Source organism: Rosa chinensis, chromosome 1, assembly GCF_002994745.2.
Source record: "Rosa chinensis cultivar Old Blush chromosome 1, RchiOBHm-V2, whole genome shotgun sequence".
Taxonomy (NCBI): domain Eukaryota; kingdom Viridiplantae; phylum Streptophyta; class Magnoliopsida; order Rosales; family Rosaceae; genus Rosa; species Rosa chinensis.
Genome location: NC_037088.1, coordinates 68,445,837 through 68,464,212, shown reverse-complemented (window position 1 = coordinate 68,464,212; position 18,376 = coordinate 68,445,837). Strand labels below are relative to the sequence as shown.

The 18,376-nt window shown below is 51.8% G+C and overlaps 1 protein-coding gene across 1 annotated transcript; it reads right to left on the bottom strand.

Moving 5' to 3' along the window:
* Window positions 1–250: 250 nt before the first annotated feature.
* Window positions 251–12,010, bottom strand: LOC112172976. The gene is made up of 6 exons (XM_024310517.2): window positions 11,513–12,010; window positions 10,333–11,105; window positions 10,106–10,249; window positions 9,514–10,019; window positions 415–470; window positions 251–353 (listed from the first exon to the last, which is right to left on the bottom strand). Exons 2-6 carry the CDS (start codon window positions 10,850–10,852, stop codon window positions 251–253), a joined length of 1,329 nt encoding a protein of 442 aa, XP_024166285.2. The 5' UTR covers window positions 10,853–11,105; window positions 11,513–12,010.
* Between the last annotated feature and the right edge of the window lie 6,366 nt (window positions 12,011–18,376).

The following is an 18,376-nucleotide window of genomic DNA, read 5'->3' as shown; positions in this document are numbered from 1 at the left end:
CGCCCAGCATCTCCGTTACTACCCCAACTAGATCTAAGCATCCAAGCTATTCTTCGCAATGCTATCGCTCCCCCCCCCCCTCAATGCTTGTAAGCCTCAATCTTATCTCCTTTCACCTTTTAGTCGAATGTATATTTTGCAGCTGCCCTCGTGCAATATTGAATGACATTATCTTACCTATGCATCGAATGCTGTCGCAATGAACACAACACTCCTACTTGCCACATCCACCCACTGAATTAAACGAATGCTAACGATTTTCGCCTCTCGACCTATGATCGGTCACATTTTTTCCATCATTATCGCCATAGGCCTTACGATGGCCATCTTCACATGCCACAGGCAAGGGCACGCTGTATAGAAATCCCAACTTATTTCTTACGTTCTTTACAATGTCAATGCGATATCACTCACCTCCAGTTACGCTGATACAGTACAATGTTGTTCCTCACGAACCCTTGTGCTGCCAGCTGCGATACGCCAACGAATGAATGAATGAATGTTACGCGATACGCCAACGAATGGATGAATGAATGAATGAATGAATGTTATGCGATACGCTAATGAATGAATGAATGTTATGCCATACGCCAATGAATAAATGAATGTTACGCGATACGCCAACGAACGAATGAATGAATGTTACGCGATACGCCAATGAATGAAAGAATGTTACGCAATACGCCAATGAATGAATGAGTGAATGTTATGCGATACGCAAATGAATGCATGAATGTTATACGATACGCCAATGAATGAATGAATGTTACGCGACACACAGACAAATGAATGAATGCACGCCGCGCGATACATCGACAAATGAGTGAATGTGCTCGTGAGCAAATGTTAACGATTTGTGATACCCCGCCACCAGCGAATGGCCCTATACTTGAATTACATAAACGCTACGCCATACTTCGCCATGAAATAACTAAATACATGGTGGCCAATACATCGCCACGAACCCAAGTCACCTCGCGGTACATCGCAATTCATGGGCCCCTTACGTGCGAGGCAACGACGGCTCACACCGACGAGATGCCACGTCAAACGATATCGCTCAATGTCGAAAGTTTGCCACTCGCTATCGCCACAAATATCGATATCATCCTACACGGCGCCCACGCACACTTCACCGCGGTGACAAGTGATAATGAAAGGCTCATGCAGAAATAAAAGGTGATAGCACAATGAAAGATGATACATACTCATGAAGGAATGTTTATTACAAAAGGGCTTTGCGGCCAATAGCAATACACCAATTGATAGTTCGCACAAATGCGATACACAACGACAACATTACATATTCATACAAATGCGATACACATGCAACTATCCTCACTTATCCTCCCGAATCCGGTACAGGCTGGCTCTGATCAAGTCTGATTCTTTGGAATTTAAGGAGCTTCAGCAGAAGATTGAAGAGGATTGATAGGCTGGCCGAGCAATGTTGGGAAAGACTGGGGGGCAGTACCAGCTCACCACTCTCCGTTGTATCACCACCTGATCTCCATCATTGTAGCCTGCCGCACCTCTAACAATCTTGGTCCTTGGGTTGCTCACTTGGACGGGTTTTCAGTTCCGCAGGGGCACAGATTGTGCAATCCCCAAACGGGTGATGAAGCCGAGTCCTTGTGAGATTATGCTATAAAGCCCATAACCCAAGGTGAGATTAAGCTATAAAGCCCAGAAATCTGGAAACACATACTGCCTAAAGAGAAGGGAAGATTTCAGAAGCAGAAGCACAATTATAAACAGGGAAAACGCCATGTTGAAAATATGATCAACCCATCTCCCTACCTGTTAATGTAAGTGACTGTACATACGTGTACATTTGCAAACATAATTAGCTAAAATGGGCCATGCTCATTGTACCGCCAAAGGTACTAATTCCAACCAAAGGAATGACATACGAACACACTGCAAGGCGGGCTACAGCCTCGGCGTCGGACCGCCTCCAGATCGCCACCCACGCGCCGCCACGCGCCGCGCCAAGTTAAGCATCAGAAGCTTCTGAAACTAAGAACTGAAGCATATCAGTCCCACATCGAAAACAAAGACAAGATCAGTCTCTTCCTCACCTATAAAAGGTTCTCTCCTCTCTCCTCATTAATCACGCATTCAATACTTACCTACTGTTACTTTGTCAACATAAATACATTGACTAACTTAGGCATCGGAGAGTTGAAGACCGCCCAGCGCGGTCTCCCTCTGACGCCCATTGTATTTTACTTGACAGGTAACGGGAATCACAACATAAGTACAAGTATCGATCCGCCCATCGGATCAGCGTTAACTAAGGTTTGGCCACCGCTAGACTTTCAGACATTAACATTGGCGCCGTCTGTGGGAACCCTTGAACTAAAGGTCATCCCGCTACAATCATCATGACTAACGACAGCGGGGGAAACACTGAAGAGCAGGCGGAGCTCCCCGCCATTCCCCAGCCCTCCGACCCCGCGATCGGCGTTAACCGCGCACTATTCACAACCCCGGCCAATCCCGGTGGTGAGGCAAACCCGGGCAGCAGCCGCCCGTCAGGCCAGGATCTCGTCACCATGTACGAGATGGCACTGGCGGATCTTCATAAGGCAAACAGGGAGCGTGAGGAGGAGCGTAGAGAGAAGGCCGAAGCCCAAAGACAGGTGGCTGCGCTCATGACACGTTTTGAGGAACTAAAAAACACTTTGGCGGCCACCGACCGCCCGGCACAGAGCGAACAGTCACGCAGTACCAGGCGTAGTCGACCCAGCGCCGGCACGGCAGCGCCAGGGCCAGTCATACAAACGCACGTACCGCTGAACCCACCAGGGTTGTCAGGAATGGGACCACCGCCCATACCCCAACTGATGTTAGAACATACGGCGGAATCCCTTCCACACGCCAACAGCTTGAATGTCAGGGCAAGGACTGAGGATGATCCGCCCATACCTAGTCGCAAACCAACTCGGCGGGGAGTCAGGCCGATTCCGCCGGCGATGCAACCGCCCAGTTATTGGAAAGGATGCACCAATTGGAGCAGAGGTTAATCCGGGCGGAGACGGGCGTCCCGACATCAACTCGGAACCCGCTGTTCACTTCCAGACCCGGCCCCTTTTCCGCCGCGATCCTACAGGCCGTCAGGCCAACATATGCAAAGACCCCAAAAATGTCGCCATATGGCGGAATGACCGATCCCTTTGTCCACATGGACACCTTCAAGAAGGTCACCAACAACAAGGGATTCGACGACGCTACCCTGTGCCATCTGTTCAGCGAAACATTGGACGGCGAAGCAATGAACTGGTTTTTTGAATGTCCGCCAGGATCGGTCGGCTCATTCCATGCACTGTCGCATGCTTTCCTCTCCCGCTTCATCCTATTGTCTGCCGGACATCACAACACAAGTCAGCTGTTCAGCGTCAAACAGGGGGAGGACGAGTCACTGAAGGCCTTTGTCACAAGATGGCGAGCGGCAGCATCTCAGTGCCGCGACCTGGACAAAACTATGGCGTCGGCAGCCTTCAGGAAGGGACTCCTCAGGGGACCGTTCCTCTATCACCTCAATTACAACCATCCCAATGCAACGTACGACCACGTCATGAGTGAGGCGGTCATTCACGCCCAGGCGGAATTCATCACATATGGAGAAACACCACCACCAGCAACGCCAGCAAAATCAGCACAACCGTCTTCCAATCACCAGGAAGCCGCTGATAAACCCCCCTCAGCTCCGCCAGTTGACAAGAAAAGAGAGTGGCAGCAGGGCGGCCACCAAACCAAGCGGCAGAAGGGACAGCATTTTTATAAGGGAAACCGCCCAACTCATGACAACAACAACAAGCAGACGGAGTCCTCACAGCGGTATGCAGTTTTCATGGTCCTAACGGCCTCATATGAAGATATCTATAATCAGTGCAAGGATCAGATCCCACCGCCACCCCCTCCAAAGTACCCAAAAACGGGCAAACCCAGGAACACCGGCAAGTGGTGCAAATACCACGCGGACAGCGGCCACAATACAAACAGCTGTAACGCCCTCAAAACAGCCATTGAGACTTTATACCGTGACGGCAAGTTGGAGCAGTTCAAGGTACGCCAACCACCGCCAGTAATTGCCAACGTAGAAACCTTGGGCCGCATCAACACCATCGATGGCGGTGCTCCAATCACCAGCATGTCTCACAGGGCAAGAAAGCGCTATGCACGCGCTAACCACCCAAAGGAGGTTTGCAACATCCGCTATGAAAGATCCGCTAAACTCCCGAAGTCAGGATGGGAACCTATCACCTTTTCAGAGGAGGAGGAGCGCGGAGTACATTTACCCCATGACGACCCGTTCTTAGTCGATGCCATTCTTGGCAAATTCTCGGTGGGGAGAATCTTGGTAGATAGCGGATCCGCTGTCAACGTCATCTTCAGTGGCTGCTACGACCACCTCAAGCGGAACAAGAAACTACTCCAGGATCATGAGCCACTGCTCAGCTTCTCCGGAGACATCACACAACCACTAGGGTCGGATTACATGCGACTAGTTATTGGCACTAGTCCCTGTATGGCGGAGGTGCACACGGAATTCATTATCGTCGACTGTCCCAGCTCGTACAACGCCATCATTGGTCGACCAGCGCTTAATAAGCTCAAGTGCATCATTGCCGGATACATGCTTCTCATGAAGTTCCCCACGCCCAATGGCACAGGCTGTGTGAGGGGAAGCCAACAGCTGGCACGAGAATGCTATTCAACATCTGTAGCGCGGTCAACGCGCCGCCATGAAATCCTGGCAGTGGGTAATGACCCACCACCACCGAATATCTTTGAGGATCCTAGAGATGAGGAGAAGAAATATGTAATGAAGGAGCCGGTCAACCCGGACACGTCACTGAAGGCCGTCTGCATCTCAGACGAGCATCCTGAGAGGATAGTCCGCATAGGCTCCCAGCTAGATCCAGAAGTGGAGGCAGAACTCACTCAGTTCTTACGTGACAACGCCACCGTCTTTGCATGGTCCTATGCAGACATGCCTGGCATCTCCACTGAAATAATCACCCATAAACTGACCATAAAACCCTCTTTCTATCCTATCAAACAGAAGCGGAGGGCCTTTGATGAGGAAAAATACCGGGCAATCGGACAGGAGGTCGCCAAACTACGGGACATTGGATTCATCCGCCAGGTCATCTACCCCCAGTGGATCTCAAATCTGGTAATGGTGAAGAAGCCCAGCGGCAAGTGGCGGATGTGCGTCGACTTCAAAAACCTAAACAAGGCATGCCCAAAAGATAGTTTCCCGCTACCTCGTATCGATCAGCTGGTCGATGCAACCGCCGGACACGAACTCCTCAGCTTGATGGATGCTTTCTCTGGATACAATCAGATCAAAATGCACCCCAGCGACCAAGAATGCACCACCTTCACCACCGACAAAGGCCTTTACTGCTACAATGTCATGCCTTTTGGTCTGAAGAACGCCGGTGCAACTTATCAGCGGTTGATGAACGCAATGTTCGCTGAGCATCTGGGAAAAATCATCGAGGTCTATGTGGACGACATGCTAGTCAAGAGCATAAAGGCCAGCGGACATGTGGCAAACCTCAGGATCATAGTAACCATCCTCCTGGCCTATGGTATGCGCCTCAACCCAGAAAAATGTTTCTTTGCAGTCACCGCCAGCAAATTTCTGGGTTACATCGTCAGCGAGCGAGGTATCGAGGCTAACCCAGACAAGGTACAGGCCATCCTTGACCTGTCGGACCCGAAGTATAAAGTAGACGTCCAGTGTCTCCAGGGCAAGTTAACCGCCCTTTCTCGATTCATCTCTCGACTTACTGACAAGTGCGCCCCATTCTTCAAACTCCTCAAAACAACTCACAAGAAGGTCATTGACTGGAACCCAGAGTGTCAGGCGGCGTTCCAAGGTCTAAAGGAGTACTTGGCGGCAGTCCCTCTCCTTTCTGTCCCCGTCCAAGGAGAGACACTATTCATATATCTGGCGGTCTCGGCAACGGCAATAAGTTGCGCCATTGTTCGGCGGGAGGGTCAGGATGAACTCCCAGTATTCTACGCCGGCAGAGGTATGAACGGAGCAGAAACAAGGTATCCACCGTTGGAAAGGCTGGCGCTTGCACTTATCGTTGCCGCCAGACGCCTTCGGCAGTATTTCCAGGCCCACACGATCCATGTGTTGACCAATCAACCGCTGAGACAGGTGATGCAAAACCCTGAACACTCAGGGCGACTCAGCAAGTGGGCGATTGAGCTCAGCGAATTTGACATCGAGTACAAGCCAAAAACCGCCATGAAGGGCCAGGCAGTAGCAGACTTCATCGCTGAACTTACTGAGCGTCAGCCAGAACCCGGTACTCAAGCACAGCCCGGAACAGAAATGGTAACCGGTACAGGGGTACTTACCCCACAGTCAGGATGGGACCTACATGTGGACGGCTCCGCCTGCGCCAAGGCCAGCGGCGCCGGGGTCATCCTAACCGGACCCGGGGGACTGAAGGCAGAATATGCGTTGAAATTCAACTTCAAAGCTTCAAACAATATGGCGGAGTACGAGGCGCTCATCGCCGGCCTACTCCTCGCCATTGACTCAGGAGCTGACAGCGTCAACATATTCAGCGACTCCCAACTAGTCGTCAACCAGGTCAACGACAGCTTCCAAGCCAAGGACCAGCAGCTAGCGGCATATCTGGGGTACGTCAAAACGTTGCTAAAAAAGTTCAAGTTTCACACAATCACACAAATCCCCAGGGAAAAGAACGCTAAGGCTGATTCCCTGGCGAGACTGGCAACCGCCCAACCACATCAGAGTCCGGCGGACACAAGGGTGGAGTATCTTAACAAACCAAGCATCACAAAGACTCTGGCGGAAATCTTCAACATTCAGGTCAACCCCAGCTGGATGGACGAAATCATCGCATACAAGCGCAGCGGAACATTGCCAGAAGATAAGGTCCAGGCAAGGCAGCTCCAACGAAGAGCAACCCGCTACAACATCCAGCACGGCAAACTCTACCGCCAGGGATTCACCCATCCAAACCTCCGCTGTCTAACCCCAGAGGAGGGAAGGGTTGTCCTAACTGAAATCCATAGCGGAGAATGCGGAAACCACTCGGGCGCCAGATCCCTGGCCAACCGCACAATGCGACAAGGGTACTTCTGGCCCACACTTGGCGATGACGCCCGGCGGATTTCAAGGTCTTGCCACAAATGCCAGCAATTCGCAGATCTCCCACACGCACCAGCAGAGCCACTGTCAATCATCGTGGGCCCATGGATTCATTCTACGTGGGGCCTTGATCTGATGGGCAAATTCCAAACTGCCAAGGGCCAGTTCAAATACATCATTGTTGCCATCGATTACAACACCAAGTGGATAGAGGCAGAGCCACTGACGGCAATAACTACCGCCAAGGTAATTCACTTCCTTTGGAAGAATATCTATTGCCGCTACGGTGTCCCGCACACAATCATCACAGATAACGGCACACAGTTCAACAATGACGAGCTCATCTCCTTCACCATCAACTTGGGCACCAAGCTGAGGTTTGCATCTGTCGCACACCCCCAGACCAACGGCCAGGTCGAAGCGGCAAACAAGATAATCAAAAAATTGTTAAAAAAGAAGCTCGACGACGCCAAGGGTTTATGGGCGGAGAAACTCCCAGAAGTCCTGTGGGCCATCCGAACAACTCCAACCTCCGCCACCGGAGAAACTCCTTTTTGTATGATGTTCGGCACAGAGGCTGTCTTACCCATTGAAGTTACCCAACCTACCGCTAAGGTCGAAGGCTACTGCCCAGAGACCAACAAGGACGGCGTCAATTTGGACAGGGACCTCCTAGAAGAGAGAAGACTCGAGGCCCATTTACACAATCTGCAAAACAAGCAACGGGTATCACGTTTTTACAACGCCAGAGTCAGGGCCCGGAACCTCCAACTGGGGGACTTGGTCATGAAAGAAGTCATTCCGCCACCGACAAAACTCCGCCCAACATGGGAAGGCCCATACAAAATTGTGGAAGTCGTTAGCCCAGGCACCTTCTACTTAATGGACAAGGACGGCGTCACAACGCCCCGCCCTTGGAATACTGAACACCTTCGGTATTATTACAAATAATGAAACCGCTACCCATGCGCATCTTGACTTGGCTAAATTTTTTTCGAATGTTTAGCTAAGGGAAGCTACCCAACGGGTACTACCCCACTTTTGTACACTGATCAGTCAGCCATCAATGAAACGAGGAATTATTCAGACCATTGTTACCAAGTCTAGCACCGAGGGCAACTGGCAACGCCAGCAATCGTCGGCGGACTCCGTCCGCCACGCGGTGCACTTGGACCAATCTTAATTCCTTTAATGTGCCATTGATCGACAAAAGAAAATATAACTCAATAGTACTACACACACATCATGGCAAACCAAGTCAGAAATGCACTTCATTTCACAAAGTTCGATACAAGCTAGTATGCCTCAGCGGCTACACAAAAAAAAAAAAATAATAACTTCGGAGATCTCAGATAGGTTCAGCGATTGGCTTCGGCCTCTGCTGCTTCGACGGCTGGCGGCGCGACCGATCGGCTCGCTTGATCGGACCCTCGGGCTGTCGGACTGGGAGTCTCTAGGGTGCCGTCGGCTCGGGTGTGTGCCTCCAGAAACCCGGCACGTGACACCTCCGACGGGGTCTGCTGGGGGGTTTGCTGGGACCCTTCCGTCGGATGCGGGCCACTTTCCCCGCTGCCTGAATGAGTACCTGCAGCTTGGGCAGGCACGACTTCCGGCTCCGCCGAGGCACTCTGGACCAGCGGCACGTCAGGCTGTGAGGCCTTTATAAAATCAATGGCACCCTTCCGCTTCAACATGTCTACGTTTGCTCGGGCACCAGCTTTCGCCGCCTCAGTCATCGCCTTTTTATACTCCGCCGACAGCTTGTACGCTTCAACGGCGGCGGCTGCAGAGGCACTCTGTTCAGCTGTCAGGCGACCAACCTCACCATCCAGCCGCTTCATCTCATCCAGTCTGGCGGCAGACTCCCGCTGCACTACAATAAGCTTCTTATCCTTGGCGGCTATCTTCTCCTTCAGCAGCCCAATCTCCTGCTCCAACTTGGAGACATATTCATTCCTCTCCAGATCCCGCCGGATAGCCGCATTCAGTTTGCCACGGGCGTCCGCATAATCGCACTCCGCCTTAACCAATCCCCGCTCGATCTCCGCCACTCTCTCCTTGGCCTCCGCCAACTCCCTCTGGAGACCTTCGATTTCTCCCCTGAGCTCCGCCTCAATCCGGGGCTGCTTTGACGCCGCCACGAACATATCGTGTAACCCCGCCGATACTTGACCAAACGCAGAGCTGAAGGGCGATTGGTCAATTGCCGTCGGGCGCGATATGCCCGCCAGACCCCCGAACCCCAGCCGCTCACACAGATGGAAGAGGAACTCTCGCTCCCCTTCTGTCATGAACGGCGCGTACTCGGCAAAGGAGTCCAGATCACTGACGGGGGGCGCCTCTCCCTCCGCCACTGCAACCTTCGATGCGGTTTGTCGGGCCTTCTTTTGTTGGCGGACCCCGATAACCACCTCTTCTTCCTCTTCCTCGGCGGGGGAGTCAGGCTGCCGGCGCCTCTTCTCCAGCGCCCTTTGTGTGCCAGCAGCGGTCCTCGTCACCCGCACTGGCGGCTCACCCCTGGCCTCGGTAGCAGTCTCTGTTGAAGGTACCGCCTTCTTTTGAGGACCGCGCCTGGTGGCAGGCATCCGTTCCCGCTGCCCGGTAGCAACGATTCCCCTCTCCCCGCCATCCGCCTGAGTCCCCGCCTGCACCGTAGGCAGACCATCTTCGCCAAGGTGAGACTGGTGTGGCATTGCCATCTCCACCGGAACCTCGGAGTGACTCAACGCCAACGTCTCCGGGTTCACCACGGTCTGCTGGGCCGCCAGTCCCTCAGCATACATGGCCTCCAAAAAGTTTTCTATCTCCGCCCGATCCATCGCCTTCTCGAACGCGTCGCGACTTGATTTGTTGCCCGGCGGAGTTTCTATAAAAAAAAAGAGAGAAGGGAAAGCCAGTCACCAGTCAGACACAATTCAATTATAAAACGAAACGACAGGGTAGGATCCTCACCAATAGAGCGTGTTAGTCGCAGGTCGACTAATAACTCCCAACCAGTTAGCAAGCGGAAGTCAAGCAGGTTCCGGTTCCGCCAGCAACCTCTGATCCTCGCCACCCGGCACTCTTCTGCACGCGTCAGCGTATACCGGAGTCCCGCTGCACAAGACAAACACGTCGTAAGAATACAAGTTCAAGCATGTCGGCACGCCAAACATTTTCAGCGGACACAGGCCACCAACCTCGAATAGGTTGGAACTCGGACTTAATCCTAAATGACGGCCCTTCCTCGTTAGACCTAGCGTGGTACTCCCAACCGTCGGTAGCAACGCAAAAGGTCCCCCGCCAATAGGACATGGAGTCCCTCAGATTCTCGATCAGCTTGGGCGCTCCCTGCCGGCGACTCAAATTTACTTGCCCGTGGCAACCTTGGCGCTTCACATATACTAACTCGTAGAAATGGAGCACTTCCGCCACGGTAGGCCCCTCGCACCCCGACAAGCGCCACAAGGAGTTCATCGCCAACATCAACCGCCACATGTTTGGACAGATCTGACCGAAGGCAAGGCCAAACTCGCAAACAAGGATTTGAAGATTGGGCACCAGCGGAAGTGTAACCCCTTGGCGGAATATGGCCTCGTGCACGGCCGCACACCCCGTCGGGAGAATCGACGCCTTCTCATCAGCCGTCGGTGGTCGCAGCTTCACCGACCCCGGCAGGTGGAACGCCTGCTTCAGTCGAGCGACAGCAGCACCGCTCATCCCCCTCCCGCCTCGTCAACGGCTGTCCCATCCGGGAGGAACCACGCCGACTCAACATTTTGCTCCGCTGCCTCTTCCTCCCCGGCGGAGCCGCTAGCAGCACTATTGCTTGCCAAGCGTTCGTCGCGCCTAACCTTGGCGGCAGCGGCCTCACCCGCCCTAGAGCTCTCTGAACGCGAACCACGGGCCATAGTTGCTTCCCAGGGGATGGTCTGTAACGGCTCAACTTCTAGCGGTTCTGGCAGTGAGGATCCTGCATGGGCAGACGGACGCAACGAATCAATAAAAACCCCATCCGCCGCGCTGAGCGACACGTCAGACCCGGAATCCTCACTGCTCGAAATCTCTATAACGCTAGCCATCCCAAAACCCTAAAACCCGCATCAGTTAGCACAAACATAGATCTAGCCTATTCTCGCATCAGTTATAGCCAAAATAATCAAGAACAAAACCCAGAAAACCCCAAAGTGTAAACAAACACACTCAACCCAGACTCGACTATCTAAATCCTAAAACCAATGAACGCATTGGCCAGCCATCATTCAATCCCCCACAAAAAACCCCCATCTCACACCTCAGAGCACACCCAGAAAAGCAAACACTACAAAACCCAGAAACTAGCAGAAACAAATAGCAGAAGACAGAGATCCGAATACCAACCTCAGTGATGCAATCTCCGGCACGGTGGTGCACAGGTACGACCAACGTCTCTGGGAGTAGTGTATCCAAACTTCGGTAGGCTCCTTCTCCGGTTTCGAACAAACGGTGGCTAAGCTTTCAAAATTTTCACAAAGTGTAGAGTCCCCCAGAATTTCCCCCCTTTTTATATAGGCCCCAACGCGTCCTCAACCGTCCGCCCCAAACCAACATCCCTTGTTAGCCGTACACGTGTCGTACATCTCCACTCACTCTCCGGATTGCCCGAAGCGTCATCTCGGTTACAAAACCCACAGTTACCATCATTAAAGGCTAGAAGACGGACAGGCTTAGCAGACAAGCCTACGCACGCTAACCCGCTGTGGGCACGACACGTATTAACCACCGAAGGGGCAACTTCGAGAAATCCGCCAGCGGAACGTCTCCCTTGTCACCTTCCAAGGAGTGAAGTCTCCGCTGAGCAAATCCGCCAGCGGAACTTCTCCCTTGTCACCTTCCAAGGAGTGAAGTCTCCACTGAGCAAATCCGCCAGCGGAACTTCTCCCTTGTCACCTTCCAAGGAGTGAGGTCTCCGCTGAGCAAATCCGCCAGCGGAACGTCTCCCTTGTCACCTTCCAAGGAGTGAGGTCTCCGCTGAGCAAATCCGCCAGCGGAACGTCTCCCTTGTCACCTTCCAAGGAGTGAGGTCTCCGCTGAGCAAATCCGCCAGCGGAACGTCTCCCTTGTCACCTTCCAAGGAGTGAAGTCTCCGCTGAGCAAATCCGCCAGCGGAACGTCTCCCTTGTCACCTTCCAAGGAGTGAGGTCTCCGCTGAGCAAATCCGCCAGCGGAACGTCTCCCTTATCACCCTCCAAGCGGTGAAGTCTCCGCTGAGCAAATCCGCCAGCGGAACTTCTCCCTTGTCACCTTCCAAGGAGTGAGGTCTCCGCTGAGCAAATTCGCCAGCGGAACGTCTCCCTTGTCACCTTCCAAGGAGTGAGGTCTCCGCTGAGCAAATCCGCCAGCGGAACGTCTCCCTTGTCACCTTCCAAGGAGTGAAGTCTCCGCTGAGCAAATCCGCCAGCGGAACGTCTCCCTTGTCACCTTCCAAGGAGTGAGGTCTCCGCTGAGCAAATCCGCCAGCGGAACGTCTCCCTTATCACCCTCCAAGCGGTGAAGTCTCCGCTGAGCAAATCCGCCAGCGGAACTTCTCCCTTGTCACCTTCCAAGGAGTGAGGTCTCCGCTGAGCAAATCCGCCAGCGGAACGTCTCCCTTGTCACCTTCCAAGGAGTGAGGTCTCCGCTGAGCAAATCCGCCAGCGGAACGTCTCCCTTATCACCCTCCAAGCGGTGAAGTCTCCGCTGAGCAAATCCGCCAGCGGAACTTCTCCCTTGTCACCTTCCAAGGAGTGAAGTCTCCGCTGAGCAAATCCGCCAGCGGAACGTCTCCCTTGTCACCTTCCAAGGAGTGAAGTCCCCGCTGAGCGAAACCCCGCCAGCGGAACTCCTCCCTTGCCATCCTGCAAGCGCGATGTCTGTCGCTACACACCTCTGGCGGAATCCCTTTTTCATCTTGCAAAAACAACCGCCAGGCACGTCTATCAGACGCTGCTTCCTGCTGCATCCAGCGGGGGGATGTCCGTCAAACGGAAAATCCCGAGGCTACGCCTCACTGACAACGACCGCTACGCGGCGTTACCGTCAGACCGTCCCTACGGGACACGGGGACTAGTCACAGTCTACGACTGCCCTGATCAGGCAATTTGACCCCCGTCATTTGGGTGCTAAAACATTGGGCTCGCTACCCAACACCCTCTGCTCCGTGCAGCCCCCCCTCATCAAACAGTTCAACGACCATCCGGAGGTCTATCTTCGCCGGGGAGTGGGGGACTCCCTGGGGGCCCAGCAGGGGCCCACCCGAAAGGGTATAAAGCGTTTGCTCAGTAAAACCAACGGTTGACAACGCACTGACGCTAATTATGCTCTTGCAAGTCTAGCGGAGGACAACGCTTCAAACCGCCGAACAACTCCCCAACCAAGATTGCCCTCCTTGACTGGGGACTTGGGGGACTTGTACATACGTGTACATTTGCAAACATAATTAGCTAAAATGGGCCATGCTCATTGTACCGCCAAAGGTACTAATTCCAACCAAAGGAATGACATACGAACACACTGCAAGGCGGGCTACAGCCTCGGCGTCGGACCGCCTCCAGATCGCCACCCACACGCCGCCACGCGCCGCGCCAAGTTAAGCATCAGAAGCTTCTGAAACTAAGAACTGAAGCATATCAGTCCCACATCGAAAACAAAGACAAGATCAGTCTCTTCCTCACCTATAAAAGGTTCTCTCCTCTCTCCTCATTAATCACGCATTCAATACTTACCTACTGTTACTTTGTCAACATAAATACATTGACTAACTTAGGCATCGGAGAGTTGAAGACCGCCCAGCGCGGTCTCCCTCTGACGCCCATTGTATTTTACTTGACAGGTAACGGGAATCACAACATAAGTACAAGTATCGATCCGCCCATCGGATCAGCGTTAACTAAGGTTTGGCCACCGCTAGACTTTCAGACATTAACAGTGACAGAGGGGTCTAATTAAAGTAAGAGAGAGAGAGAGAGAGAGAGAGAGAGTGAGAGAGAGTGAGTGAGTGAGAGCGAGACACAAGAAGTATAGTGGTTCGTCTCCCGCCTTAGCTAGAGACTACGTCCACTTGAAAGCTTAACTATGTGTGTTGGGCCTTGCGGCCCAAGATGATTACATGAGATGTAATGGGATGGATTTTATGTGGGAGGAGGGGTCCTTTTTATAGGTAAGGGAACCCTTCTCATTTACATTTTCTTAGATGTGGGATGCAAAACCACTATTCTAGTCTAGAAAGCCATATTGTGGAAGCATGTTGGCAAGGCCGGGAAGGTGGCTTCCTGGCCATGTATTGGCCGCTTCCGACTACCCTGGCGTAGCTTGGACATCGGGCTACGGGATGCATGTCTTGGTTGGGCCCTACCATGGCTTGTGGGCCCCCTAAGAAGGTGTTACTTATGCTTAGTGAGATAGCAAATTAGTCATGCTAGTGAGAGGTATCTACAAGTCCCCGAAGTCCCTAAGTAAGAGGAGCTTCTTGGTTGGGGAGTTATAAACATGATATCATCAAGCATAAGTAACACTCGAGATGCGTGTATCCCCTACAAGTTCCAGAACTCCGTAAGCAAGAAGGGACTCGTTAACCTGCAAAGACAAAAACGTGCATATGTAGAATGCTTGTTGTGTTGGGCAACAAATATGAGTTGCATTTGATATGTATTGGCATATACGAATGTACGAGGTGCGTGATACATGTTGATATATACATGTGAATGGCGTCGAGTACGATCGATTATAACGAATAAATTCGAGCACGCATGCGGTTGTGTGAACATATGAATTGCATATGATAAATGTGTGATGCGCGCAAGAAAACGAACGAGGTCGAGTTGACGAGGTTACGCTCGATGTAAGTTGCATGAGTGCCGTGAAGGCAAGTATTTGTAACTCATGAACGATGACTACGTGAACGCTTGTGCTTGTTTGGTTTTCGCTCGTATTAATGGAAAGCGAAAAGAATTTGATTTGTTGCAAACGACAAATGGTAGAAGAATTCAATGTTCCATTAACGTGTATGATGTCGAGGGGATGTGAGTGTAAAGCTTGGGAATCCCGGAAGGCAAGAGCGTGAAAGCTCAGGGGTGCAGGGAAGGAGTGAGCGGGAAGCTCGGGGGTTGCCTGGAAGGCAGGAGAGGGATGCTCGATGGGTGCCAGGAAGAAGTGAGCGGGAAGCTCGGGGGTGCCATAAAGGCATGAGCATGAAAGCTCGGGGGTGCTAGGAAGGCGTGAGCGGGAAGCACGGGGGTGCTGTAAAGGCGTGAGCGGGATGCTCGATGGGTGCCGGAAGGCATGAGCAGAAGCGAGGGGTTACCGCGAAGGCTTGAGTAGAAGCTCGTGAACGGGAAGCTCGGGGTTGCCGCGAAGCCTTGAGTGAAAGCTCGTGAGCGGGAAGCTCGGAGGTGTAGCGAAGGCATGAGCAGGAAACTCAGGGTTGCCGCGAAGGCGTGAACGGAAGCTCATGTTTGCCGGGAAGGCATGAGCAGGACACTCGATGGGTGCCAGGAAGGCGTGAGCGGAAGCTCGTGGTTGCCGGGAAGGGGTAAGCGTAAGCTCGTGATTGCCGGAAAGGCGTGAACGGGAAGCTCGGGGGTTCCATAAAAGCATGCGCATGAAAACTTGGGGGTGCCGCGAAGGCCGCGAAGGCTTGAGCGGAAGCTCATGTTTGCCACGAAGGCTTGAGCGAAAGCTCGTGAGCGGGAAACTCGGGGGTGCCGTGGAGGCATGAGCGTTAGAGCTTGTGAGCGGGAAGCTCGGGGTGTTGCCATGAGGCATTAACGGGTAGGTCGAAGGTGATGTCCTGAGGCATGAGCGTAACCATTGCTAATTATGTTGGGCAGTATGTACAAGTCCTCGATCAAGGAGGGTTTTCAGTGGGGTTGATACCAAAGCGTGGCTTTATGCCGTATTGCGAGCATAAATAGTGCAAGTGCATCGTCCATCTAGAATTGGTTGGAGCGAATGCTTATGCCCTTTCGAGTGGGCCCCTGCTAGGCCCTCCAATGAGTCCCCCACTCCTGGCTATTGACCTCTGTATGGTCAGAAAATTGTTTGATGAGGGGAGCTGAGTTTAAGCAGTGGGTGTTAGGTAGCCAACCTTTGATACCCAAGTGTCGGGGGTTAACTACCGGATCAATGGCTGCTGTGGGCTGCGTTAACCGATCCCTTTAATCTTTCCCGGAGGAGAAAAGCTTGACTGCAATGCCACGTAGCGGTCATTGCCATTATGAGGTGTTGCCTTACCGCATGGCTGTTGATTGTAGACCATAAACTCATGGAGTCTAGACCCGTTTAGGTCTCCTTTCCATGGGGAGAATTTTGGCAAAGTATGGTCCCCAAAAGCTAGATAATCATATTTGCATATAATGTATATGTAAATATTGCTAATTGTATGAACAACAAATAAGCATGGCATAGTTTGTTTAATTGAGCGTCACATGTTTATTTAATTGAGTTTCAATTAAATAGAAGCATGGAATGTGTATAGCATGTACTTGTAATGAAGTTACTAATAATATTTTTGCATTTTGTAAACGTGCTTAGAGATCGTTTGAGATTGGTATGTGAAGCATGGCACATCTAGCATGTGAGGCTTAGAAAGTGTTGTAAAATCTACGAAATGTTGTAGGCATGCTTTAAAAGTAGTAGTGGAGGCTCAGCTAATTAAACTTAATTGCTTAATTAAGATTTCTACAATTTCATCCTTTTGCTAAAAACTCCGAGTTGCTCCATTTTTCGCTTCATTTTCTTTCTATTTCCGTGACTCTGCTTATTTCCTACAAAATAAATTAAAGTGTATTAATTACATATTAATTGACTCGATAATTAGCTTAATTCTAGTATTTTAGATATAATTACACATATAAAAATACGTGTAATCATGTACCTCTGCAATGCATGGGCTGACACCGATGGCTAGGCGCATGTAGTCAGAACCCAGTGGTTGTGTAACGTTGCCGGAGAAGCTGAACAGCGGTTCGTGATCTTGCAGTAATTTTCTATTCCGCTGAAACTAGTTGTAGCAGCCATTAAAGATGACATTGACAACAGATCCGCTGTCAACGAGGACTCTTCCCACGGGCCATTTATCGAACATGGCGTCGATCGAGAATGGATAGTTGTGGGGGAGATGTACCCCGCGCTCTTCTTCCTAGGAGAAGGTTATGGCATGGGTTCCCACCCAGATCTAGGTAGCTTAGAGGGCCTTTCATAGTGGATGTTGCAAATTTCTTTGGGGTGGTTGGCGGTGCATAACTCTTTCTTGCCCTATGAGACATGTTGGTGATAGGAGCACCGCTGTCGATGCTGTTGATACGGCGCATGGGCTCAATATTGGAAACCACTAGCGGTGGCTGCCGCAGCTTGAACTGTTCCAACTTGTCATCACGATATAAAGTCTCGATTGCCGTTTTAAGAGTGTTACAGTTGTTGGTGTTGTGACCTCTATCCTCGTGGTACTTGCACCACTTGCCGGTGTTCCTTGGTTTGCCCACCCTTGGGTATTTTCTTGGAGGTGGCGGTGGGATCTGGTCTTTGCACTGATGGTATATTTCTTCATACAAGGCTGTGAGGACTGTGAACACTGTGTACTTCTGGGAGGACTTCGTCTGCTTGTTACGGTTATCCCCGTGGGACGAGCGGTTGCCCTTGTGGTAGTGCTGGTCCATTTGCCACTTGCTTTGGCAGTTGCCTTGTTGTCACTCTCTCTTTTTGTCAATCAACGGCGTAGCAGAGGTTTTATTAACGGTCTCCTGCTGGCTGGAGGAAGGCTGACTAGACCTTGTTGGCGTTGGCTGAGGTGCTGGTGTTGTTCCGTATGTAATGAATTGTGCATGTACATGGAGGACGGCCTCGCTCATGACGTGGTCATACGCGATGATAGTAGTTGAGATGATAGAGAAATGGTCCATTTAGAAGTCCTTGTTCAAAGGCTGCCAATGCCATCGTTTTGTCAAGGTTGCAGCACCAAGATGCCGCTGCTCTCCACCTAGTGAAGAATGCCTTCAATGTTTCCTCTGCACCCTGCTTGACGCTGAACAACTGGCTTGTGTTATGATGTCTGGTGGCCAGCAGGATGAACCGTGACAGGAAAGCTTTCGATAGTGCATGGAATGATTCGATGGAGCCCAGCGGGTATTTGAAGAACCAGCTCATCGCCTCACTGTCCAATGTCTTACTGAAGAAGTGGCAGAGGGTGGTGTCATTGAATCCCTTGTTGTTGGTGACTTTCTTGAAGGT

What these genes read in the sequence shown, in the direction of transcription:
- LOC112172976 (XM_024310517.2), bottom strand. Translation starts at nt 10,852, where the DNA reads ATGAGCGGTGCTGCTGTCGCTCGACTGAAGCAGGCGTTCCACCTGCCG. An exon ending in GCGACTAACACGCTCTATTG is followed by an intron (nt 10,020 to 10,105) that starts GTGAGGATCCTA and finishes TTTTTTTTATAG; the next exon opens with AAACTCCGCCGGGCAACAAA. An exon ending in CCCGACAAACCGCATCGAAG is followed by an intron (nt 471 to 9,513) that starts GTTGCAGTGGCG and finishes GGCGTATCGCAG; the next exon opens with CTGGCAGCACAAGGGTTCGT.